At 46.0% G+C, this 26963-nt stretch overlaps 1 protein-coding gene and 1 long non-coding RNA gene across 7 annotated transcripts in view; both read left to right on the forward strand.

Annotated features, from left to right (window-relative positions):
• Positions 1-1161: 1161 nt before the first annotated feature.
• Positions 1162-4739, forward strand: KRTDAP (keratinocyte differentiation associated protein). The gene is made up of 6 exons (XM_030874816.2): positions 1162-1248; positions 2625-2666; positions 2763-2804; positions 2982-3026; positions 3884-3931; positions 4605-4739. Exons 1-6 carry the CDS (start codon positions 1162-1164, stop codon positions 4641-4643), a joined length of 303 nt encoding a protein of 100 aa, XP_030730676.1. The 3' UTR covers positions 4644-4739.
• A 9794-nt stretch (positions 4740-14533) lies between these two features.
• Positions 14534-26963, forward strand: part of LOC132593915 (uncharacterized) — a 36078-nt gene continuing 23648 nt past the window's right edge. For 4 of the 6 annotated variants that reach the window (XR_009560006.1, XR_009560004.1, XR_011376957.1 and 1 more), the window contains exon 1: positions 14534-15030. This is a non-coding gene — a long non-coding RNA (uncharacterized lncRNA). Of the gene's footprint in view, positions 15031-26641; positions 26731-26963 lie in introns of all 6 variants that reach the window. The other 2 variants (XR_009560003.1, XR_009560005.1) reach the window with 1 other exon arrangement.

A 26963-nucleotide genomic window follows, 5' to 3' on the forward strand; every position in this document is an offset into this window, starting at 1 on the left:
TTTGGGGGCTCTAGAGCTCAGGCTCAGTAGTTGCGATGCACGGGCTTAGTTGCTCTGCGGCACGTGGGATCTTCCCTGACCAGGGATCGAACCCGTGTCCCTTGCGTTGGCAGGCGGATTCTTAACCACTGCACCACCAGGGAAGTCCCTGTGTTTCTCTATTCCTTGTCTTCTTAGCTCAAGACAGTTACCTCTCTGAAGACCCAAGAGTGTAAGATGGGCAGCTGGATAATGGGTCCGGCCCCAAAGGAAGAAAGCACAACTTGGTGGAAGGATGCTTGAATTCTAAGATATCCAACCTAGCGTATGCTGAATCCACCTCCACTGTGTAAGGGCATGGTGCTAGGGCATGGTGATGTATAGGTGATTAAGACATAGTTCCTGACCTCAAGAACTTGATATTCTAAGAGGGAAGAACACAAGTTACTCTAGGTACAATGCCAGAGAGATACAAATGAATTGCTATGGCAATTACGAGAAGGGAAAAGTTTGGGAAGGGGGATGACAGATGATGGGAGACATCTGGGAAGCTTAATCCAGGATGGATGTTGGGTTCTGAGAACAAGAGATGAGAGAAGGGCATTTTAGGCATAAGGGGTAACATGGGCAGCTGCTTGGAGGAGGAAAAAGAAGGATATCTTTGGTAAGGAGTCCAGAATATCTTTGGCCAGAATGTGAAGTATGTGCAAAGGGAATGAAAGAAGGAAAAGTTAGAAGGGTGGATTGAGGTCAGAGTATGGAAGGCCTTCAATGCCAGTATAGGGAGTTTAGACAGAATTGGATAGGGTGGGAAAAAGCCGGAATTATAAGAGAGGAACGAAGAGATATAAGGCAAAGTGACAAAGACAAAAGGAGAGGTTGCTTGGGTGCCATGGCCAGTCTCTGGGAGGGACAGGTCCAACCTGTCTCCATCTCAGCTCCATTGGCATGAAGAACCCCATTGCCAGCCTACCTTCCAAGTGCCCAGGGCAGAATGTGAATTGAGAAATCCAAGGCAAGTGGGAAACAGTCCACACCTCCCCTTCCCAGAGCCCCAGGGGTGGGCGACAGGATCTGGGGGTGAGTCAGTAGGGTGGGGACCCCAGTTCTGTTCAGATCTGCCTCCCTGGGAATATAAAGGGCAAGCCTTGCCTTGCCTCAGAACACCCCAAACTTGACACCATGAAGATCCCAGTTCTTGCTGCTGTGGTTCTCCTCTCTCTCCTGGCGCTCCACTCTGCTCAGGGGGCTACCCTGGGCAGTTCTGAGGTGAGCACGTCACCTGGGTTCTCTTTCTCTTATACCTGTTAGCTGACTCAATCGGTCACTGGATAAGTGGCTCTTATCTTTGGCTATTACCAGGGGCTGAATGAGAAGCTGGGGCTCTGAGGAAGGGAAGAAAGGAGGAAGGAGACAAAGGTTTCCTGGGAAGGGGCAGAGAGGCTTATATTTCTGGAAAGGGTGGTAAAGTGTGGGGTAGAGGCTGGACATCCTGAGAGGAGACAGGGGCTGAAGTTGGTCGTCTGGGTTCAGCCCCACATCTGTTTTGTTTGTATCCCTGGGAATGGCTCTCAGGTGGCTAGAAGCGCCCTGCTACCTCTGGAGCTTAGGCCATACCAAGAATCCTTAGGAGTCAGTCTCCAGCCAGGAAAAATCCTGAGGTCCCTCTCTCCCCACCTTATCGCACTGTGAGGGGGATGGGGGAATGCGCATGTCGGATTTGCAAGTCTACGATAGGGGTCACAGACTCCACTGCTTAGGATCCCAGCAAGTGATGTCCGTGCGCAAGAGGGCTGGTGGGGCCTCAGGGGAGGTGGAATGAATTTGCTCAACCTGGAAGGGGACAGTCTCTATGCCATCTGACTGCTTCTAAGTGGGAAAATGTGCCCAGTGTGGCCGGAGTTTAAAAATTTTCAAGAGAAACTGGAAATCGGATTTCTGAATTCTTACTAATTAAAAACCTTTAATTCAAATTAAAAAACAAACAAGCCAAATTGTGATGAGATCTAAACATTTGGGTCTAGGCTGTAGGCTACCTGTTTGTGACCTCTGTTGTGGGAAGGAAGAAATGAGGGGCAATGAGGCTGGGCAGCTAAGGTCGGGATGGCAACAGATCGGAGGCACTGAAGTACGGGGGTGGGAGGTGGGCTTCCAGCTGGAGCAGGGAGACGGAGACTCAGACTCTGGTGGCAATTCAAGCCACAAAGTAAACTGACCTCCAGAAGTAAAGGCAGACAGGGCACCTCAGAAACTTGGCCCCCACCTGCCTTCCAATCTCCTGTGCCCAGCTCCGTGGGCTGAGCGTGGGTGTCTCGGGAACACCCCGAGTCCACGGCAGAACTGCACTAGCTCGTTTTTCTTGGGAGGAATCCTCTTTCTCCGCCCTCTCCTCCTGCTGCCGACGGTGGATGCAGGCCTGGGCTCCGACTTCTCTATCTCCCCCGTGCCACTCTCCCATCCCTTCTCGACATGTGTACATCTGTCAATCATCCGCCACACTGGGACAGAGTGGGTTAACGGAGGCGCCATGGTGGAGAATGGGACTGGCCTGTGGAGGGGAGCAGAGCTGGCAGAGAGGGTTTGGAGAAGGGGATTCGCCATCGTGTGATCGATCATTTGTCTCCTTTCTCCCCTTCGCTTTCCAGGAAGGAAGCACCATTGGTAATAATGTGGCAGGAATCAAGGAGGTAAACCACCTGTTTTCCCACCATCTGACTACGAGTTCGTCCCCCATCTGTTCATGTTCCTAAATAACTTTCTGAACACCCTGCTGCTTTGCCTAGACGGCTTATGCCCAGTTTCCGAACACTGAAAAGTCGCGACCTGTAAGTTTAATTCTTTAATTCGGCCCCCATATATATCCAAATCCTAAAGGAGATCGAGGCCTGAGTAGAGAGCTTGCAGAGCTGTCATGGTCCTTCACCTTTCCCAGAGGGCTAGGGGCTAAGCTCTGTCCTTCCCTGGAACTGATTCTCTTCTGGTCTCTTTCTCTCTCTGCAAAGGTTCTTAGGGGTAATGAATTCCTGAACTGGAAGGCCCTCTTCGAGGTAAGCAATTGGGCGCCCTTTTTCTCCTGACGGTTGGTCCGGGTAGTGGCAACGCATTCTAGTCTAGCCCTTTTGGTTCTTTCCTGGGAGGGAGTAACTGTCCCACTTAGATGCTGCCCAACTGAAGAAAACTTCCCGGGGAGGCTGTCGTGGCCAGACCTTATTTTCCTAACGTGGCCCACAAAGACAATCTCTGAAAAGGAAAAACTTAATCAGTCAAGAGTTTATTCGAATTCCCTCATCCTCCAGGAAGACACTGAGGCTCTAAGTTGGGTGACTTACCCAAGCTTAGAAGGCTAAGTCAGTGGTAGCGCTGGAATTAGAGGCTGTAGTGCGTGACCCGCACATACTCGCTACATGCCCTCTTGCAAATGTCTTAACTTCTCTGAGCCACGGTTTCCTCATCTGTGATGTGGAGACAATGACAGTACCAACATCAAAAGACTGCTATGGGGCTTCCCTGGTGGTGCAGTGGTTGAGAGTCTGCCTGCCGATGCAGGGGACACAGGTTCGCGTCCCGGTCCGGGAAGATCCCACATGCCGCAGAGCGGCTGGGCCCGTGAGCCATGGCCGCTGAGCCTGTGCGTCCGGAGCCTGTGCTCCGCAACGGGAGAGGCCACAACAGTGAGAGGCCCGCGTACCGCAAAAAAAAAGACTGCTGTGAAGACCAAATGAAATCATGCCCATAAAGCAGTCAGTATAAGGCAGGCACAGAAGAAGTGCTCAGGAAATATTAATGCTTACTGTAATTATAAAACAATGACACCGTCACCGCTACAGAGTCTTCAGCAAGCGCTTACTGATCCATGCTCACCTGACCTGTAACACATCACTCTCATTCTCTTTTTCTGTTTTAGTCTGTCAGAAGGAGACTTCCTTTCGTCAACTGGGATGCTTTTCCTAAGGTAAGAGGCAGTGGGCATTAGGAGAGAAAGGAGGCTGGGGGTGAGGGAAAAAGCAGAGGATCTCAGTGGGAGAGTGGGGAAAGTGAAAGGAGGATAAAGCTTCTTCTGATCAAAGCTAAGTAAATCACACAGAGAAACACATATATCATATGATATCACTTATATGTGGGATCTAAGAAAAGGCTACAAGTGAACTTACCTACAAAACAGAAATAGAGTTACAGATGTAGAAAATAAACTTATGGTTACCTGGGGTGGGGGTAAAGGTGCAGAGGGATAAATTGGAAGATTGGGATTGACATATACATACTCACTACTATATATAAAATAGATAACTAATACAGACCTACTGTAGAGCACAGGGAACTCTACTCAATACTCTGTAATGGCCTATATGGGAAAAGAATCTAAAAAAGAGTGGGTATATGTATATGTATAACAGATCCACTTTGCTGAAACTAACACAACATTGTAAATCAACTATACTCCAATAAAGATTAAGAAAAACAAAGCTAAGGGAATTCGCAACTACTATAACTCAGAGGAGAACAGGAGCTTAGACTGGGGCAGAGATTCCTTTCCACCAGGGCGCCACCCTATCCTGGGCTTTCTTAGGACTCCGGCTCCCCGCCCCCAAGGGTCTCCAAACTGACCGTACCCTCTCTCCCCACAGCTGAGAGGAATGATGGGTAAAGCTGCGGATGCCCAATGACCAGCCCCTTCGAGACCCAGCACTGCTGATACCACTGAAAGAGGGGGCCAGTGTGGGATCTGATCATCATCCTATCTATGATCACTCTTTGCTGCCTCAGTAACTCCAATAAAATGTTTTCCAAACAAACGGCTCCCGTATCTGCATCTCTGCCCTTATCCTACTGGGCTCTAGAAAGGAATTAAGATGGAGTGAGCTCCAAGGCTGATAGGCAGAAATCTTGACTTCTGAGAGGGTAGGAAGTAGTGAGACAGGAGAAAGTGGGAAGGGCAGGTATATCAAGCCGGCAAGAGACCCCTTGTGTCTTAGCACCTTAGTACTAGTTGATATCCTTGAGAAGCATGAAGCTGTGAGTGGTTTGGTAACATCCCCAAGGAAGCAATCCTGCCCCCTGAACTCCTGGCACCCTCCCCGACGTGCCTTCTGGGAACCTGACTCCTCTGATGGTGGCAATTCGGTATAACAGAGCTATCTGGAATCCAAGGCTCAGGACCCAGCTTAAATCATAAGAGTTCATCTGAAATCCTGTTTTTAAAATTAAGTAGGTTATAAATAAAGAAAACTGGTGGTGTGACCCTGGGTCTTTCTAAGCCTCCTTTCTTTATCTGTGAAATGAGTGTGGAAATAAACAAGAATGATAATAACTACCTTGAAGTTTTGTTATGAAAGTCAAATGAGATAAGGTATATACAGCCCTTTGCACAGGGCCAGGCATAGAGTAGGTGCTCAACAATTGCTTGTTTTCTCCACTAATCGCTCCCCTCCCCCAGAGCTACCACTCATTATTCACTCACTCACTCACTCACTCACCAATCCATCCATCCATCCATCCATCCATCCATCCATCCATCCATCCATCCATTTACTGAAAAGGTCTAGAAATGTGGAATGGATTCAGTTTCAGTTCCTGCAGGTGTACTCTGTATGGAATCTGTGTACTCTGTGTGCCTGCTCTGTGTACTTAAAATGTTGAATTAGTTGGGATTTTTTCTGGTTTCTCTTGAAAACTGGGAAAATGAGAAAACAAGGGACCCGCGATTGGCTTAAATCCAAGTAATAGCTGCCCTCTTTACCTAGGACGTGGTCTCCAGATCAGCAAAGTTCCACTTGTCAAGTTTCATTTATTTAATTGTCTTTTGGCTCTTACAAGCAACTGAATTTGCAAATTATGGCCTGTAGCTTACTTGAAGTGGTAGACTACATAGGGAAATTAAACTTGTGTAGGGGGAGGAAAAACTTCCTTCTACCCTCTTAAATGCTGCAGCTGGCCTAATAATTAAACTGACATGAGACAGATTAACAGGAGAAAAGCAAACAAATTTAATTTTTTTTTTTTTTTTTTTTTTTTACATATACACAGGTGTCTTCACAGAAGGAAAATGGAGACCCAAAGAAGTTGTTAGGTCCAAAAGCCTGTAAGGTGCATACCTTTTTACAAAAAGAATGATAAATTGTGGGGATGTGACAAAGCAAAGGCCCTTGGACTAGGGGCAATAAATCGTGGCTCAGTGACTAGGAAGTATGTGAGGGAAACTAATGGAAGATAAGGGTTATTTTAGTAAGTTTGCTTATACAGACCGGAGTCAACTCCCAGTCTCTGATGATAAGAATGTCCTTCTCTTCCTGGTACAGGGAGGGCACCTTTCTCAAGGAAAAATTTACATCCTGCTCTTAGATAGAAAGGGGGAGAGCCCTTCCTGTATGTGCTGTTTCACAAGCGTCTTCAGCTCAAAATGATCAGTAATCAATAATTAAAGAAGAATATTTTGGGGTGGCATGTTCTGAATCCCTTCACTTGGTTCCAGCTTTCAAGGAGCTTAAAGTCTAGATGAATAAGACATGTAAATGTTGTTTATACCCGTCCTTCTAGTTAACTTACAACAAGAGACACACACACACTAATGAGAAGCAACTTATAAATGAGCTCATTAATGGAAAAGAAAAAAATGGAAAGTGGTCAAATGTCACAATCAATTAAAATATTTTGCAAAGACTGAGTGCTCATAAACTGGGTGATAGGAAATGGAGTAGAGGAAGAAGGAGGGGAAGTCCTTAAGCTACATTTATTGAGTGGCTAGGTTTTAGGGGAGGACACAAGTCATCACAGAGAAGGCAAGAGTACCTTTGAGATAAAGCAGTTCTCAAAGTGTAGTCCTGGCATCAGCAGCAACAGAACCACCGGAGAATTTCCGAGAAGCAGAAATTCTTGGGCTCTACCCCAGATCTACTAAATCAGAAACTGGGCGCGGGGCCCAGCAGTCCATGTCTTAACAAGCTCTCTAGGTGAGGCTAACGGCTGGAGAACCACCAAGAAAGGAAAGCAAGAGAATGATTAATGCAAAATTCAGGATAGTGGTTACCTCGTAGGTGGAGAGACCATCATGTGACAGGGAAGGGGCACAGGGAGGCGGATGGAAGTGACAGAAGGCTTCTATTATTAATGTTTTAATTTTTTCCTTAAACATATCAGAGGGGAGGAAAAAATATCTTTTCCTTCTACCCTTCGAGGTTCTTGGCTCGGTCTCTGTGACGAAAGACAGGTTAACAGGAGAAAAGCATATAAATTTATCTAGTATAAGTCTTACGTGACATGGGAGCAATCGTAAGTAAATGAAGATCCGAAGAAGCAGTCAAACCTGTATGTTTTTGTGCTAGTTTTTTTTTTTTTTTTTTTTTTTTCCGGTACTCGGGCCTCTCAGCGCTGTGGCCTCTCCCGTTGCGGAGCACAGGCTCCGGACGCGCGAGCGCAGCCGCTCCGTGGCACACGGGATCCCCCCCCCGGACCGGGGCACAAACCCACGCCCCCTGCATCGGCAGGCGGACTCCCAACCACTGCGTCACCAGGGAAGCCCTTGTGCTAGCTTTGATGGAGAGTGGGAAGTCATGGGAAAACGTGACAGGACAAAAGGAATATGAGCTCAGTGTAGGAAACTGGGGAAACTTAGCAAGGTGTGTTCACTAAGATTCCTCTTGGGGGGTCCCTCTATCTTCGAGACAAGGATGATCCTTTCCCCTGGGTAGAGGGAGGGCACTTCTCACATGAGGGTCTTATGACTTGCTTCTAGGGAACGTCAGTGAGTCCTTCCTGCACCTATTTTCTCGAATTCCTTCAGCTTGAAATATTCAATATGCTGAGGCACCATATTTTGGGGTAGGGTGTCCTGAACCCCGCCAATACACATTTTATACATACTTATGTATGCAGCGTTCCACACCAATATGTGACCAAAACAAGAAAATGGCTTTGAGTAATTTGTGAGTGCTGGGGGGATGCAGAGTAAAGAAACAACTGGAGTCTAGGAAGACCGGAATCTGGAGGAAAAGAACTTGCAGACATGCTTGTGTAAGTGGGTAACGGATGCACTCTAGAGCTAATGAAACTGACAAAAATGTACCAACATGGGTGAGATAATTCAGAGGATTCAAAGAACAGAAGACAAGATACCTGTTCTCTCTGGGGAATGTGTAGGATGAGAAAGAAGCCAGGAAGTAGCCATACTTCACTCTACACTTTATAAAAACAACCAATGCATTCTGTGTGGACATTATGCCACTCATTAAATAGGATGTAGCGATATATGTTGAAATATGGAACAATCTCGAAGATATAGTGGAATGAAAAAAAAAAGGGGACAGAGCAGTGTGAATAGTATATTAGAAAAAAAGATGGTGCAAATATATGCTCTTATATGCATAAAGTATCTCTAGAGTAAAACTCAGGAAGTAACAGTGATCACCTCTGGGGACTGACGTACTCGCACTCTGTGCCCTTTTGGATTTTATGAGAAAAATTCTTTTTACCATGTGTACATATTCAAAAGGATAAAGTAAAAAAACAAAACCTTAATAAAACAAACACACCAAAAAACCTTCTACATTTTAAGGTGTCAGGGCCTAGCCCGTGAACTGGCCCTGCGTAGACACTTCTTACTGAGTGAATGATTCGGATTTCCCATACATTTACCACACTCTTCTGCTGCTCAGAGTGTGGTCCTTGGACCAGAAGAATTAGCACCACTTGGGCTTGTGAGAAAGCAGAATCTCAGCCCACCCCAGAGCCAATGAATCAGAATATGCATTTTTATTTTTATTTATTTATTTATTTATTTTTTGCAGTATGCGGGCCTCTCACTGTTGCGGCCTCTCCCGTTGCGGAGCACAGGCTCCGGACGCGCAGGCTCAGTGGCCATGGCTCACGGGCCCAACCGCTCCGCGGCATGTGGGATCTTCCCGGACCGGGGCACGAACCCGTGTCCCCTGCATCGGCAGGCGGACTCCCAACCACTGCGCCACCAGGGAAGCCCCAGAATATGCATTTTAACAAGACCCCCCCCCCCCGCCCACCCCCATAGGATTCAAATGCACCGTGAAGTTTGAGAAATACTGACTGCCTGAGGCATTATGTTAAGTGCGGTGCAGAATGCCTTCAAGGAGCTTCTGATCCAGCTGCAGTTAAAGGAAGTGCATAGGTAGAAAGCGCAGGATACAACTAGAAAAGGTGCATTTAGATTCGGCAGAAGGGAGAAATTCTTTTGGAGTCAGGGTAAGAAAAACTAGGGGAGGGACTTCTCTGGCGGTCCAGTGGTGAAGACTCTGCGCTTCCACTGCAGGGGGCGTGGGTTCATCCCTGGTCAGGGAACTAAGATCCCACATGCTGTGCTGCGCGGCCAAAAGAAAACGAACAAACAAAAGCCCTCCAAAAACTAGGGGAAGTGACCTTTGAGCTGGGCATTGAAGAATATTTGAAAAATATTTTTTTAAAAAGTGTACTTTTGTTCTTTTGGAGCAAGGGGGAGGATGGTGGAGGGTCCCCCCAGCAGGCAGAGCAGAAATGCAGAACTGGTAGTGCAGCATACTGAATTGGGGACATTGTAATTCAGCCTGGCTACGGGGTAGGGGCTGAAGGCTGGAAATGCAGGTTGGGTCTGATGATGGAGGGCCATGGATACAAGGCTGAGAAATTTCCACCCCATCCCGCGGTCAGTGAAGAGATTCCTGCGGGTGGTAACAATCACAGCAACAATAGCCACTCTTATTTGGTTCTTATCACAAGCCAGGCTTCATGCCAAGTGCTTTGCATGTATTATCTCAGTTGGTCCACATAACAACGCTATTAGGTTGGCACCAATATCCCCATCTCACAAGTGAAGAAACCGAATCTCAGAGAGATGAAGTACTTTGCTTAGGCTCACACAGCCTAAACAGAGCCAGAACTAAGCCCGCATGGACCTAGGACATTACCCCCACTTTAACTGGAGTTGTACAACATTCATTTGCTTTATAAACTGGGGTCCTATATAAGATTTTGCTGGACAAAATGCTTCCATTTCATAAAAAAGTTTGGACATCACTGCTGAGAATGATGGGCAGCTGCTGAAGGCATTGAAGGCATTATAGCCTGGTGGTTAGAACACAAGTTTTCAAATCAGTCAGATCTGGTTTCAGATTCTGTTCCTACCACTTTACTAGCTATGTGACCTCTGGGTGACCACGCTGTTGGGGCCTCAGTTTTATCATCTGTAAAGTGGGAATAATATCAATACTTTATAGGAGTTAAGAAACACTCAATAAATGTTAACCTAACATTCATATTAACAAAGGGTAGCTGTTATTAGTACTCTCTGTAACTCCAGTCAGATCATGACCCAGATAGATTCACACTGAGAGAGCTAATATTCACAACTGCATGCATTTGCTCTCTCCTAACAGATGAGGAAACTGAAGCTCAGACAGGTGAAGTGACTTTCCCAAGGGCATCCGGAGAGGAAGCAGCTGAGCCAGGTTTTGAACCCAGGTTCTGTTAGACTCCAAAGCCTTAGAGCTTTTAATAATTCTAATTTCCTGTCCATAACACACAAAAAGAGCGCCTACCATGTGTAAGGTATTGTGTTAGTACTTTACATTTGTGATCTTATTTAATTCTTACAACTTTATGAAGTCAGTACTATAATCAAGTCTGTCTTATACAAAGGAAAATAAAACTCAAAGGGGCAAATCATGGCTCGGTTTAACTTTCTGTCAATGAAGTTTCTCGTCAAATTTCTGAATGATAAAACCAGGACTGAAGTACAGAGTTGTGCCTACGTGCACCCCAGCAAGCGCCATCCAAGGGATACACTGGAAACTTGCAAAATATGCAAAGAGGCAGGTACCCGGATTCCCACAGCAGCAATGCTTGCAATAGCTCAATGGTGGAAACCACCTGTATGTCCATCAACAAGAGAATGGATAAATAAAATGTGGTATGTCCATCTGGTAGAATGGTAGATATCCAGCAGTGAAAATGAGATAGAGTTACATGTATCAACCAGGCTGAGGTTAAAAAATGTTAATTGAAAAATGCAAGTTGCAAAATAGTACCTGCAGTGTGAAACCATTAATACGAAGCCTAAAAACATGCAAAGCGATGCTATGTGTTTATGGGTACATCTACCTGCCGTAAAAGTGTAAATACCAGTGGGAAGGATTTTCACTAACTTGAGGATTGTGTTCCCTCTGGGAATGGAAGAAAATAGGTTCAAGAAAGGTACAATCAGGCTTCAGCTCTATCTATAACGTTTTAGTTTTTAAAACAAGTCTGAAGCAAATAGGTCAAAATGTTAGGATGGATAAAGCTGAGGGATATGTACGCCAGGCTTTGTGAATGTGGTTTCCCCTATTTTTATGTATGTTTGAAATATTTCATGTTAAAATATTTTAAAGCAACAACAATAAAGACACCTTAATTTCAACCTGCCCAAAGCCCTTCAGCCATGAAGGGGTTCTGTGGCTGACACCGCACTCCTCACGCCACCTCCTAAGTACAGTGGGTCCTGAGAGCCTGGTTTGCTTCGTTACAAACGCCCACGACACTGGCACTGTGGAGGCAGCCCAAGAACTTCGACAGAGGAAATGTCCTCAGATGCTTCTGAGAAGTGAACACAACGTGGCACCCTTGACAACTATCATGCTATTAAGACCTCCCACTGCATTTCCCAACGCCCAACAGATAAACCTACAGCAGAATTCCTGGGTGCTCCTCTCTAAAGCCAACGACAACCCAAATAAACAAAAAGCCCCCAGTCCTCTCCCACTAACAGGCCCCTCCCATTCCTCATATGAACCTGAGTCTCCCAGACCGGGGACTGGAGTACTGGTCCTCAGTGCCTCCTACTGCAGCTGACCTCTTTCACAACTGCTGTCCCACCAGACCCTCCATCACCCGTGGATACACAGTCACCTCCCAGGAGCCCTGAAAGCTCCTTCTTTTACGTTAAATCAGATCATGCCGTCTTTCCACTCTTGACGCTCCGATGATTTCCCGTTACTTTCAGAATAAACCCTACCAACTTTACGATGGGCCTCTTCTCCTATCTCCCCGACTTCCCTGCTCACTCTGGTCCAGGCACCCAGCCTCTCTGGGGCTCCTCCAACAGGCCCAGCTTGCCCCCTCCCTACATGACTCATTCCTCACTGCCCTTGCTGCCTCACTTCATTCAGTTCTCTTGAGATGACAGCTCCTCTGTGAGACCTTTGCAATCTGACCACACTACCTAAAGAATCACCTGCCCTCGTGATCCTCTAATTCTGCTTGATTTCTTGTTATAGCATTTATCGCTACCAGAAACATCTCTACTAACTTGTTATCTTTAGGGTCCTCAAGAGCTGCACCCTCCAGTGCAGCTATCCACTGTCCACATGTGGCCATGGAGCAGTTGAAACGGGACTCGTCCTAATTGAGATATGGGGCAACTGTAAAACATGTACAAAAAAGAGAATACGTATCTCACGAGTATTTTTATATTACATGTTGGAATAACATTTTGGATATATTGGGTTACAGAAAAGATATTAAAATTTACGTCACTGGTCTTTTCTTACTTTTATCAAAATCTGGCTATTGGAAACTTTTAAATTACATATACGGCTCACATTCTGTATTTTAGATAGAGCTAATCTAGAAGAAGATCAGTGCTATGAAGATAGGAACTCTTTTGCTGCCCACTGTATCCCTAGCACACAGTGCCTGGCACACAGTAGGCACTCAATAAACACTTGTGAATTGAATGAAGGACCAATCCCCTCGTCCATGCCTAAGCTTACATGCACAATCAAATACCATTCTTTCACTCCCCCTCCTACAGGCGAGGAGCCCTACCTTAAAATTCCCCAGCGCCTCTCATGTGATTCTCTGCATTCCTGATACAATGTGTCCTCACGGGGTCACTGTGATCATCTCAACCAGAAACACTCCCCCACCATGACAAACCTCACTCCCTACATACAGCACCCTCATCACTCATTCTCAGCGTAGCATCAGGAATCAACATCCATCTAGCATTGGTGACCTGATGAAAAGGTCCCTCAAGACTTCTGATGATCACAGATCCCCCTTACGGCTTATGGCCACGATAGCCCTCCTCACTAATTCCCAACAGAACCTCTGGGGCTCCTCCCCTAAGGAAGCAGGAACCAGAAAACTAATTTTGACTCCCTAAATTATCTCCAAATCAGATTATTCAGAGTTACAGAGGCAGGCTGGCTGGATTGAGACACCAAGGTCTCATTCACCATACAACTTAAAAACTGTGTCCTGGCAACTCCCTGGCAGTCCAGTGGTTTGGACTCCGCGTTCTCATTGCTGAGGGCCGGGTCGGGGAACTAATATAATTCCACACGCCACGTGGTGTGGCCAAAAAAAAAAAAAAATTGTATCCCTTTACCAGGCCACCTTGTTATTTCTTATCAATCAAATCGTCTGCACCATGATATTGCCCTGGATATATTTTTGTATAATTCATTCAGTGTAAACCTTTGCGACATGGCACGATATTTGTAACACGTTTTACCTTGGCTTTGATTCATTTCTCAATATACCGCAGAGAAACCTCCCAAGGTCTCTCCTGACCTGAGAGAAGCCCCGTCCAGCTCCCTGCCCAGGAATAAGTCCTCCTCCCCTTGAGCCCCAAACTTATTTCCATCTTTTAAAATTGATTACATGTTGAGATAATATACTTTGAACGTGTTGGGTTAAATAAAATATATTAACGTTAATTTTATGTTTCTTTTTACTTCTTATAATGTAGCTACTAAAAAATTAAAAATGGCTTACATTGTATTTCCACTGGAGAGTGCCAGGGTTGATAGAAGGATACAATGCAAAGCTCTTAGCCCAGTGACTGACACATAATAAATATCTGATAAATTCTCTAAATGCATTTTTTACAGGTTGCTTCCACGTGAAAAGTTTTTTTGCTGTTTATTGAGGATGCAGCCATGAAAAAATTTGAACTGCCCTGTGGCGCTCAGCTCTAACTGGGGAGACACACAATAGGTAAGTGAACACAGAACAAGGCACTTTCAGATCATGATAAATACTCTCTGAAAACGAAACAAAACGGGCAGTGGAACAGCAAGAACTGGCAGTGTCTCTTTAATTAAGGTATCAGGGAGGTCTCTATGAGCTGGTAACATTTGAGCTGAGACGTGGATGACTAACAAAGTAGCTGGTCCTAAAAGGCTTGGGGGCAGGGGTTCCAGGCAGAGGGAAGAGACTCTGTAAAAGCCTTGAAGTAAGAATGAAGCTTCTATAATTGAGGAACGGAAAAGAGCTCTTGTGCTCAGGAAAAAGTTAGTAGGAAATGAGCCTGCAGAGGTGGAGGTGTGGTGGCAGGCTGCTCATAAGGGCCCAGTAGGCTGTGGTCATTGATATTTGAAGTGTGACAGGGAACTTTTGTAGCCATGTCCACCCAGTTCTTGCAGAGAATGAAGCCCTAACACTCTAAGGCATCCATTGCATGTCATGAATTAGGTCATCCCCTATTGTATTAGCAAGAGAATGGTACTAGCCAGTATCATCCTTTGGAAAATTGAGTAAACAGTCACTCATACCATTCTCTGCAGGGCTTAGTTCTCTCCCAAGACCCTGAGAAAGGCTGCATGAGAGGATATTTAGCAAGAGATTTGAAAAAAGATCACTTTGACTACAGCGTACTGAGTGGAGGGCGTAGGGGCCAAGAGGCAGGAATGGAAGCATGGCGATCTGTGAGGAGTCCTCCACTGTGGCTCAGATGAGAGATGGCAGTGCCTTCCACTGGTACTGCAGCTCGTTAGTGAGAAATGAGTATGTATTTTGGAAGCTGGAACCAACTGGACCCAATGCATTAGACATGGAGAGGAAAAGGAAAGAGAGAGAGGAAGGAGTCAAGGATAACTACTGAGTTTTTGGTTTAAGCAACTGGGTGGATGCCAGTGCCATGAATGGTGATTTGGATTCTAGTTCTGCTGGGGGACCCAGGGCAGATAAGTGACTTACTCTCTGCTGAGTCTCAGTTTTCTCATCTGTAAAATGGGGGTTGCCATGGAGGTTTGATGAGATCATGCACGGAAAGCACAGGTCTGGCACACGGTAAGCACTTAAACTGCTGTTATTATCATCGTGATCATTCCTGTAAAATTAGCACACTGCAGCAGTTAAAAGCAAGGGCTTTGAAACCAGTCGGACCTCAGTTGAGTCCCTGCATTGTTATGTGACCTTGGCAAGGTCAATTCATATCTCTGAGCCTTAGGTTCTTCTTCTGTAAAGGGGATTAACAGCAATATCCTCCCTTCAGATCCAGTTGTGAGGATTCAGTGAGTCCTGAATATGAAATGCTTAGCACTGGGCATAGTACATAGTAATTGCTCAGTAAACAGGGCCTAAGTGCTAGAGTAATTTGACTTTTCTTCTGTGTGTGTTTGGGGGCAGAATTATTACTTAAAATAAGCCTTTTTTAAAAAAACATCTTTATTGGTAAAATAAGTATATATATATATATTTTTTAAAGGGAACTTTATTTTTATTTATTTATTTATTTTTGGCTGCATTGGGTCTTCATTGTTGCGTGCAGGCTTTCTCTAGTTGCGGCAAGCGGCGGCTACTCTTCATTGTGGTGCGCGGGCTTCTCATTGAGGTGGCTTCTCTTGTTGCGGAGCATGGGCTCTAGCCGTGCAGGCTTCAGTAGTTGTGGCATGCGGGCTCAGTAGTTGTGGCTCACGGGCTCTAGAGTGCAGGCTCAGTAGTTGTGGCGCGTGGGCTTAGTTGCTCCACGGCATGTGGGATCTTCCCAGACCAGGGCTCGAACCCGTGTCCCCTGCACTGACAGGCGGATCCTTAACCACTGCGCCACCAGAGAAGCCCTAAGCCTTTATATTTTTATTATGAAAAATATGTGCTCACTGGGAAAATGCAAACAGTACAGAATTATGTAAAGTAGCAGGTGAGAGCTGACCTACCTCTCCTTCCCCTAACTCCGTAAGTAACCACTGTTGGCTGCTGCATAGCCTTTCCCAATTTCTCTCTCTCTCTCTCTCCACCCCCCCCGCCACACATACACACCTGTGTGCATGCACGCTCCCCTCTTCTTCTGGAGGCACAATAAAACGATGGCTGAGAGCTCAGCCTCCAGAGTAACACAGACCCAGGTTCTAGTCCTACTGCTGCCACTTTAATTGCCATGAGATATTGGGCAAGTGATTAACAGTCAATCTAAGATTCAGGTTCCCTTTTTGTAAAAAGAAAGGCCATGGCGGTACCGACGTTGTGGTTTGGTAAGGAATAGTGTGTGCACAGGGAGTAGCACTATGACTGCGTGTATGAAGGTCTCGGACACTTAGCTGCTACTATTATATACATAATGGATCATACTGTTTACTGTATGCTTTTATGCAACTCTTTTTTCTTTCCTGTTTTTTTTACACTTTAGAAAGTTTTAATTCCTAGCTTTTTAATGCTCTTTTGCAATCCTTCCTTCCTTCCTTCCTTCCTTCCTTCCTTCCTTCCTTCCTTTCTTTCTTCCTTCCTTCCTTCCTTCCTTCCTTTCTTCCTTCCTTCCTTCCTTTCTTTCTTTCTTCCTTCCTTCCTTCCTTCCTTCCTTCCTTTCCTCACTTCAGAAAGTTTTAATTTCCCTTTTTTTAATTGAGGCAAAATTGGTACACAAACTTCAGGTGTATACTATTATAATTTGACATCTGTATGCACTACAAAGTGATCACCACCACAGGTCTAGTCACCATGTATCGCCACACGGTTGATCTTACATCTGTTTTTGTAGCTAAGATGTCTTGAGCCTCTTTCCACACCACGACTCATCAAGATTCGATGCAGGGTTAAGGAGTTGGACCCCTTGTCATCTCCTCATCCCTAAGTTTCTGCTTCTGAGAGATTCCTGGCTGCATGTGAGTAACAGAGGCCACGGCCTCTGCGGTGTCCGGGCCTCCCAGGATTCGGAGGCAGGTAGTAACCTTGTCTACCCAGGAGGTGGCAGGCAGAGTCCAAGGGAGGACATCAAGTAGCGCAAGGAGAGTGTGGGGCCCTCACAGCCTTTCACCCCTGTGGTCTGTACCCTTGCAACTTGCTGTGGCTTCTGAAGTTGAACCTTGTCTTCTGCGAGGGGGTCACGGCCCCTACTTTCACTTTTCCTTGGGGCACCTCAGGCAGACTTCAGACGGTCCAGAGACCAAGCTAGTCTTAGACCCCAATATACTGATGTCATCGTTTTATAGAACCTGCTGTCTTGAGTATTTTGTAACTGGCTTTATGATTGTAATATGTTTTTTTATTTTCATCTTCCCCCCATGCCCCTGCCACTGCCGTCCTTTTTTGGAGAGCGTCTACTGGTTTTGGTAGATGGTTATTTTCGTCCCAGCTCTCTCCCACCGTACACGTACTGCTCTTTCGTTCTGGGACTTATTCCCTCTTCTTCAATGATCTAAGCTCCCTCCTAGTACCAATCTCTTCTCTATGCTCTATTAATTCAAACAGTCCTACTTTTCTTCTTTTTCTGCTCCAACCGTGTCACAAAACTCAGACATCCTCTTTCATCCTCTTTGCTCAAAGGTCCTTGGATTACTTACCCACGTCTGTACCAGTTTTCCTCTTTGTGAGAGAGCTTGTCTTGGATTCTTGAGGACCATTTCCTTGAGAGGTGAAAAACCTTTAAAGTCTTATTTGCAGAGGAAGTCATGGGAGGGGTCAGACAAATGACAGTGGCATGGGATGAAAGGTCAGGAACAAGGTTGGTGATTTCTTTGGCGCAGGACAGGTCTTGGCAAGGGTCATAACTGTATTAGGGCCAAGAATAATTTGTTTCCTATCTGGCCCATGGGCTGTTGTCAGGATCAAATGAGATAAGAGTCTGAAACCACTTTGTAACATGTGAAGCATCTTATAACCTGTTAGGTATCATCAGTCCACAAAATCACCCACATCCCACCCACGCTGTGGCAGGAAGAGCGTAAGATGGAAAGTCAAGAGACCTGGGTCTGCTATCCACTCGTTGAGAGTGCGGAGCAGGCTTCCTGCTCCAGCAGATTGGTTCAGTCATTTGTTGAACACCTGCCTGTGTCATGGATGGTTCTGCGTGCTGGGGACGCACAGGTGAACAAAAAAGACAGGTTATCCTGGAACCCACATTCAAGAGGGGAAGACAGTCAATAAACAAGTAAACAAACAAATAACAATAATAAAGAAGAAATACTTGAGGCTAACGATGGTAGATTGAATACCCGTGTCTCCTTTGGGTCCCTTCTGAAATCGTACCATAATGACAGTAAAGAGATCTTTCTGAGAGGCACTAGGCCCATAAGGACGGGGAGAAGAAAAGAGGATACGATGCCACCAAAATTTTGGAAGCCCATGAGTGAGTGGTAACTGGTAACTGACTTGGCAGACCTATGAGAGTTGAATCTCAAGCCAGTTGTAGGAAAAACCAAGACTCAACCCAGTTTCTACTGCAGGGCCCACAGGGAGCTCACGAACTGGTGGCAAGAGGTACCTCTGGAAACGGGGGTGAAGTGCAAGCTAACATAAGGGAGAGTGGTTGAAAGTTTATTTGGAAAGAACCCCCAGATCTCTTCCCCAGCTTCCTGATGCAAGGCAACTGCTCCTCATCCAGGAAAAGACTGGAGTTTTATTCTCTGGAGCGGAGAACACAGAGGGTTTTTGGAATGTGGGACACCAGACACACTAGGAAGAGGGAGCAATGTAATGTACATCAGAGATTAAAGGAATGCTACATGTTGAGACCTTCCAGCTGTCTTTTCCATGCGGCTCCTAAATTTCTGGCAGTCCAACTTTCACCCTCCAGGCAGGAGATGAGAAGAATCTTTTCTGGGAACTCTGGTCAGCTCAAGAGGAAGACCCCTAAGCATTGACATGGGAGGTTCCCCAACTAAATGACCCAGCTGAAGCCTAACTCATGGGCTCACAGCTTCCATTCCTTATTTAATACCTATGGAAGGCAGCCTCCAAGACAGCCCCAGCGATCCCACCTCCTTGTATTCACCCACTTGTATAATTCACTCCCCCTTTCAAAATGGGCTGAGTGGGAATTCCCTAGTGGTCCAGTGGCTATGACTTGGCGCTTTCACTGCCATGGACCTGAGTTTGATCCCTGGTCAGGGAACTAAGATCCTGCAAGGGGCAATGTGTGACCAAAAAAAAAAATGGGCTGTGAAAAAGTGACGGAAGGTCACTTTGAAGATTAGGTTTTTAAAGACTGCCTTCCTTCTTGTCGTCTCTTGCTTTCTTGCTCTGGTGGAAGCCAGCTGCCCCGCAGAGAGGCCCACACGATAAGGAACTGAGAGAGGCCTCCAGCCCATAGCCAGCAAGGAACTGAGGCCCTCAGTTCAGAAGCCCTCAAGGAACTTAATTCTGCCAACAACCATATTTTTATGTGAACATTTTCAAATATGATAACAAGCAGATGGAGGGCTTCCCTGGTGGCGCAGTGGTTGAGAGTCCGCCTGCCGATGCAGCGGACGCGGGTTCGTGCCCCGGTCCGGGAGGATCCCATGTGCCGCGGAGCGGCTGGGCCCGTGAGCCATGGCCGCTGAGCCTGCGCGTCCGGAGCCTGTGCGGGAGAGGCCACAACAGTGAGAGGCCCGCGTGCCGCAAAAGGAAAAAAAAAAAAAAAAAGGCAGATGGAATAGTACAATAGAATCTTAACCATCATCCAGATTCAACATTTATGGAGATTTTGCCATATTTTCATTCCTCTTTTTCCCTTTTCTGACTTTAAAGCAAATCCTAGACACCATGTCATATTATTTTTATATACTTTGCATATATCTCAAAAAAGTATTATTCTCCTTCCTTCTTTTCAAGATGAGCAGACAATCAAGGATTCGCAGATGTCTGATGACAACTTCTGACCTAAAGAACAGAGGCCAGGGGACTTTCCTGATGGTCCAGTGGTTAGGAATCCACCTTCCAATGCAGGGGACGCAGGTTTGATCCCTGGTGGGGGAAGTAAGATCCCACATGCTGCAGGGCAACTAAGCCTACGCACCACAACTAGAGAAAAGCCCATGCACGGCGGCGAGGAACCTGCGCACCATGGCAGAGACCCACTGCAGTCAAAAAAAAAAAAAAGTAGAAGCCAGTACCTAAAAAAGTAACTTGGAACAGGGAGATGAAAATTCCTTAAAGAGATAAGAGCGGATATTATAACCATGAAACAAAGTCAAGAATAAAAGAGAGTATGTGGATATGAAAGGTGATAGCAAAAAGGAAAAATTAAACAGGAGGGCTGGAAGATAAACTTGAGGAAATCTCATAGGAAGTAGAGCAAAAAGATGAAATGATGGAATATGGTAGAGAAGGAAAAATTAGTGGGTCAGGCTAGGAGGTCCCATGTCCCCCAAATAATAGGAGTTCTAGAAAGAGAAAAGAGAGAAAATGAAGGCAAGGAGATAATCACAAAATGTTTTAAGAGAATATCCCCAAACTGAAGGATACTATCTTGCAAATTGAAAGAGTCCCAGTGCCTAGTGCAATGGATGAAATTTTAGAATACTTGTGAGAAAGGTAAAGGACCCTACAAGTTTCCACTAAGAAAAAGATAGACCATAAACAAGGAATCAGGAATCAGAATGTCTTGGGTACTTTCAACAAGACTGGGTGCTAGATGGCAATATGGCAAAGTCTTGAATATTCTGAAGGAAAATGATTTCCCATCTAGAATTCCACACGTAACCCATATCAGTGAAGCATGAAGGTAGAATGAAGACATTTTCTGACATGCAGAGTCTCAAAACATTTATTACTTTCTAGAGAAGCTGTTAGAGGACATAAACAAGGGGAGAGAAACAAGAGCAGAGAAGCAAAAGACGTCTCAATTTAAAAACGTCCAGGGGTCAGCTGTACACCTGGCATAAACCACCACCAGTCAAGACTGGAACAGGTCAGAAAGTTCTTGGAGAGATCTCTTCAAGAAGATGAATCTGTCTCCTACTAATAACTCTGAAGGTCTTGAGAGGAGATAAGACAATTGGCAAAGAGTTCGGGTGAAATCAATGACAAGTATGTAAAAAACTGAGGATATGAAAAATAAGGCAACTACGAATTCTGGGGTGGAGGGAAAGTTGTGCAGGGTATAAAAGTAATCATAGTTTACTATAGAGCTCCATTATTTACATAGTCACAGTAATGTAAACATTGAGTATTATTCTAACACAATTATGATGTAAGTATATTATGAATATACAGAGTGGGAAGGGTGCATGTGTGTTTATGTATTGGGGAGAGCCAAATCCACCTCTGACATTGGGGTAAGTTCACAGATAAAACCTTATATTGAAAAATGAGAGAGTATAGTAAAATAAGTAAGTTCCTTACAGACACGAGGGATAAATATTCAGTTGAAAAAAGGTGAAAGCCGTTGTCTCCAGGAAGGGGTAAATGTTTGTGGTGGGGCAAGAGGGTGAGCGATGCTCTTTTTCCCAGCAAACTATCTGACTCATTACACAGTGTGCATGTATACCTTTTATAAAAATAACAAGGAAGACCAAAAAATAGATGATATCAGACAGTGATAAATGCAGTAAAGTCAGTAACTCAGGATAATGTGAGTGAGTTTATCAGAGGGAGGCAGTTTTGGACTGGGCTGAGGAGAAAGTCCCATGAGCAAATGAAATTTAAGTCACAGGCAGCCTGAAAGATGAGGACTCAGCCATGTGAGAATCTAGAGGAAAAGGGTCCAAGAAAAGGGGGCGGTAAGTACAAAGGATCAGAGGGCAAGATCTTAGCAAGTTGTTGAAAGCGCAAAGGAAGAATAAAGTGAGAAGGATGAGGTGCCGGGCAGGAGTTGGGGGAGATGAGCTTCGGCAGATGGACAAGTGTCAGATCAGGCAGGGCCTTGCTGGCCATGGGGACACCTTGAGTTTTATTCTGAGAGCCATGCATGAGCAGCAATTGGAGGCCTCTATGCAGAAAACTAGAATTACATTTTTAAAATACTGCCACGTATAAATATCTATAGGGTGTGAGATACCGTTCTAAGTGTTTTGTATGTATACTATTAAACTCACTTAATCCTCATGATAGCATGAAGATGCGTTAGCCCTTTTTTTTTTTTTTTTAGTCAGAAAACTAAAGCACAGAGAAGTTGAGTTGCACAGTGTAAGCCAGGATTCAGTCCCAGTTACTGTGACTGCTGCCTCCTGGAAACCCTTGTGGTTAGTCCAGTGGAGGAGAAGGTCTAGATATGGTGATTCTCAGCCCTCTAAGCTCCCCAACACCTGGGAGCTGTAACAAAATAAAGTGCCCAAATGCACTGGCATTTTTAAAAGCTCCTCAGTGAAGCCAGATCTCAGTGCAGTTGAGAATCTTCAGACTAGAGACTTTTGAAGATTCCCCAGGGTTCCACAACTCTGTCCTCACACCGCCATTTCTGTTGCAGGCGGCATGGGATGGCTCCTGGTTACTGCCGCGGCCTCCCACCCAGGCTGTCTCAGAGCCCAGGCATCCTGCCTCTCGCCAGCCACCACTCGTTCCCAAGAACCTGGCTTCCCGTGCTGGTCTCTGCCCTGGGTACTCAGGTGTCTTGTTCCACCTCTGCTTCCTTTCTTTCCTCGGAGTCTCAGCTGCCAGTCTCCACCTCCCTCCCCAGCGTCCTGTACCAAACTACTGCACACTACATGAATCATGTTTCCTTCCCTCCTTTCTCTTCTGCAGTGAGGTAACCGATTGAGAGAGCGAGCGTGCCCGTCTGTCTAGTTTTGAGAGGGAGTCTGGGGTCCGCACCAGGGGTCAGAAGACCGCATTGGTGAGGGTTGGCCCATGTCACTTGACAGCTCTGAGCCTCAGTTTTCCGTGTTGTTAAGCAGGGAGAAGATAATGTGCTGTGTTTCCTATCGGAAACCTCAAGACGCCCCTATTATCTGATGCTCGCCCATCTTCCAGCCATCACTCAGGCCCAGTCACCCTGGCCTTTCCGGTCCCTGTGCAAATTCATCTCGTTCAAGCCTTGCACTTGCCTTGAACCTTTTGCTCGGAACATTTTCCCCCCCAGTTCTTGGCTTGCGCGATTCCTTCTTGTCATTCTGGCCTCAGCTCAAAGGGCACCTTCCAGTGGCCTTCCCAAGCCACTCATTCATTCCTCAAAGTCATCCCCTGCCGCGACTCTGTCTTACGGTCTTCACAGTCCTTAGCGTCTTCTCAGAGTGTCTGTTTATTGACTCCCTGTCTTCCTCTCCCACTGGAATGTGAGCTGCATGAGAGCAGGGGCCTTGTCCTTGTTCACTGCCACGTCTTTAGCACCTAGGACAGGGCCTGATGCGTCGTAGGCCTCCGTATACCTTTGTGGATGAATGAATGCCCACGTATGATGACGTGATGTCTGACGTGGCACTTTAGAAACTCGAGCCTGCTGTACGTGAGTGTGGGCTTTTTATTGAAAACATCTGGGTTTGGGAGCAGTATGTTTACTTTCCTAACACTGTTTCCTAGAGGCTGATTGCAGCTTAGGCTGACAGACAGCAGGGGACAACGTTTGGGGAGAGGGAGCCTGAGGTTAGGATAGAGCTGAGGCTCGCCCCTCCTTGGGTGAGCTGCTGGTGGACAGCTGACCCCCGCCTGCCTTGGTTCCCCACCCCTTCACATCCTCTCCCTTATCAGACATTGGAAACTTTGCCAAGTAGGTTACTGGACTACTGCGTCTGAGGGCTTAGAGACCTCTGTCCCAATTTCCTGGCTGAATGCGCAACTTGTAGATGAGAAATGTCCTCGTTTCCGGTGACTAGAGAAAAATAACGAAAAGGAAAAGAACGGGGCAAAAGTATTTAACCACAGCAGGTAGAGAAAGCTGAAAAGAGAGAGAGAGAGAGAGAACTAACAGAAACCTGAAGGTAAGGGGCAGGTGAGTTAAAGGGAGTGGCGCTGCAACCTTGGCCGTGTAGTTACCTTTAGACTGTCTCCGGGCCCACCCATGCCTGCTTTCTCTGACTGCAGCGATCCCCACGTGGTCAGTTGAGAATTTCTGAGGAAGGGACACAACAGCGCCTTTTCCAAAAAGGGGAAGTGAAATAGTCAATGCCAGTTTCCCCTTTCCTGCTGGTCGGGCCCCCAGGTCAGTCTCAGGCAGCTCCCTCTACCCCTGTTTCCCGGTAGCGGCTGTAGGCCGCTGTCTGTGTTATTCATTAACCAGGCACTCATATTTCTGTTTACCCATCTGTCACCCCGCAGGGGATTCAGAGGAGCCCCGCAATCTAAGCAGCCCCCCGGATGCTCTTGGATCAGGCCCAGTCAACCACATTTAGCTAGTGTTTATCGTGTTGAGAGTCCCGCGCCAGAGCCTCGTGCGATGCGTAGCCAGGGAGAGAGAACGTTTTCTCAAGCAGGATGGGGCCCGTCCGCCACCTGAGCGCGTGTGCTGAGCGGTGCCTCCGGTGACGTGCTGGAGCTGGCTTGCAAGAGCTGATTATTAGCATCGCTTGCCAGACCCACGTTCAAGTGTCTTCACGTTGGTAGAAACTGGCCCTGGAAGGAGTGTGTGTGCCACAGAAATTGGCAAGTACTGCAAATCAGGGCCTTTGCTACCCTCCAACCCCCGCCCCCTGCACCCTCATCCGAAGAAGCAGCATACACTGGGGACCTCTGTTTATCAAAGGCCTTCTCCTCCTTGGTTCCTGGACGGCCAATTCTAATGAAAGAGGAAACAGTCCCACTTTCGGGGAGCTCCCAGCCTGATGACAGCCCTCCGTGTTTGCTAGAATACTTTGCGGTTCTTAACTCTGTTGTATATATTATCTACTTGATCCTGACAGCCATCTCCAGTGGTAAGCACAGATACCAGAGGGATCATCTTAAAACGGAAATCAGATGATTTCACTGTCTTGCTTAAAATCCTTGAATAGCTTCAAAAGCTCTGGCAATAAACTCATACTTCTATCTGGGGCCTAAAACACTTAGCGTCGTCTGGTCCCCCCTGACTTCCTTGACCTCCTCTTTCACTCTCTCCCCATTTCACAATATCCCAGCATCAACTTCACCTGAGACTGTTAGAAATACAAACTCTTGGGCCCTGTCCCAGACCTACTGATTCTGAAACCGTGGGGAGGGAAGACTGTAATCTATGCTTCAGCAACCGCCCCCTGTGGTTCTACTAGATGCCTGAGTTTGCAGACCACTGCTCTGTCCCCACACTGAGATGGGGGCAGCATCTCTCTGCCTCTGAGATGCTAAGGTTTTCTGCCTCCTTAGGGCTTTTGCACCTGTGGTTACTGTTTCTAGAATGCTCTTCGCATGGGCTATGTGGTCAGTTGAGAATTTCTGAGGAAGGGACACAACACCATCTTTTCCAGAAAGGGGAAGTGAAATAGTCAATGGCAACTCCTTCTCATTGCTCAGGTCTCAGCTGACGACCACTGACTCCGGAGAATCTTCTAAACCGTCTCAGTCCCTCATTATACTTTCTCCCACATCCCTATTTTGGTCCATTTGTAAAAACCATTTGCCACATTCTGAAATTCTTCAAAATTCTTGTTGCTTGTTTACTTGCTTATTAACTATTTTTTTCCCACTAGAATGGAAGCCCCAGGAGGGCAGGTACCTTGTCTCTCATATGCTCTGCATCCCCAGCCCCTAGAAAACTATCTGGCTTATAGTAAATATATAATTAGATAAAAATCAGTACATATTTGGTGAACAAATGAATTACTAATTTCCCAGTAAAGAGATGGGCTATGTATCAAATGACTTGATGGAGATCAAATACTTGTTAGTGAGTAGCTAAAACTTCACCCTGAAAGTCTCAGACCAGGTCCAGAGATTTTCTTGCACTTTTTAGCAAGAGCGGCCGTGTCCCTAAAACCCTGGGAATCTCTGAGTTGGAAGGAGTCTGGTAGGTGACTGCTTCAGCCCTTATCAGATGTGTGAGTTTCCTCTATGTTCTAAGATGAGTGTCTTCTACTTCAAAATTCCTGGAGACTGGGGAGTGATTACCTTGGTTAAGTGATTCCCCTGACTGTTGAAGATGTAACTCCCTGCATCTTTTGCCCGTGATCTTGTTCTTTGTGGGGCTGCAGAGAATACATCTTCTATAAAATGAACCTAATCTTGGTCCAGCCACATATTCAGCATTCTCTTACTTGTTTCTCATATGTTGGTGAAAAAAGCAGGCCCTTCAGAGTCTGGAAGACCTGGATTCAAATTTCTTCTCACTACCGACCTTGGAAAGTTCTCTTAATTGTCTCAGGCTCCTTCTGTAGAACAGTGCCTGGCATTTACTGCGTATTATTATTATTATTATGTTTTAAATCTCCAAAGCATTTTGGTTCACTTTTCTGGGCTTGGTTCCTTGGGTTAATTTCCTTTTTAAAAATGTGCTGCTTAGTACTCAGTGTGTTCCTGATTAGATCTCAGTGGAGTGGTTGTGTCATCAACTTGTTTAGACTCAGTTTCTTTTAATGCCACCCAAAATCAAATCAGCTCTTTTTTTTTTTTGGAAGGTGTAATATATCACATATGCATAGGAAGCCTACAGTCAGCTGAAAATCCCAGATATTTTTCTGACACGTTACTGTCAAACCATCCTATATAGTTGACTATATATTATTTCCGTCATTTTAAATATTCTACTTGCCATGTCTCTTTTAAGTGGGAGAACACCTTTGTTTCACACAGGTTGGTATCTTAGAGCTAAATAACACTGTATAGTTTCTCAGCAGTTTTATCTATGCAGTCTCATTTGACTCCTCAGAATAACCCTGAGAGGCATACGGTATCCTCATCATGATGCTTTGGAAACTGTGGCTTGGAGGTTGCGACTTGCTCAAGGTCATCCCACTGGTAAGCGGAATCAACACTGAAATCAGAGCTCTTATGACACCAGTCTGGTGTTGTGTTGAGGAAGAAACACAGAAAATGAGCTCCCCGTTCAGTGGGAGTAATAAGGAAAGTCTTTCCGAAGAAAGTGAATGTTGAGTAGGGTTTCATAAGAGGGGAGAAAGCAAAGAATCTGAGAATGAGGCAGTACGGGGTTGAGGTGAGGGGGACTTAGATGCAGGAAAAGGTCTCTGAAG

Source organism: Globicephala melas, chromosome 19 (genome assembly GCF_963455315.2).
Source record: "Globicephala melas chromosome 19, mGloMel1.2, whole genome shotgun sequence".
NCBI classification, from domain to species: Eukaryota; Metazoa; Chordata; class Mammalia; order Artiodactyla; family Delphinidae; genus Globicephala; species Globicephala melas.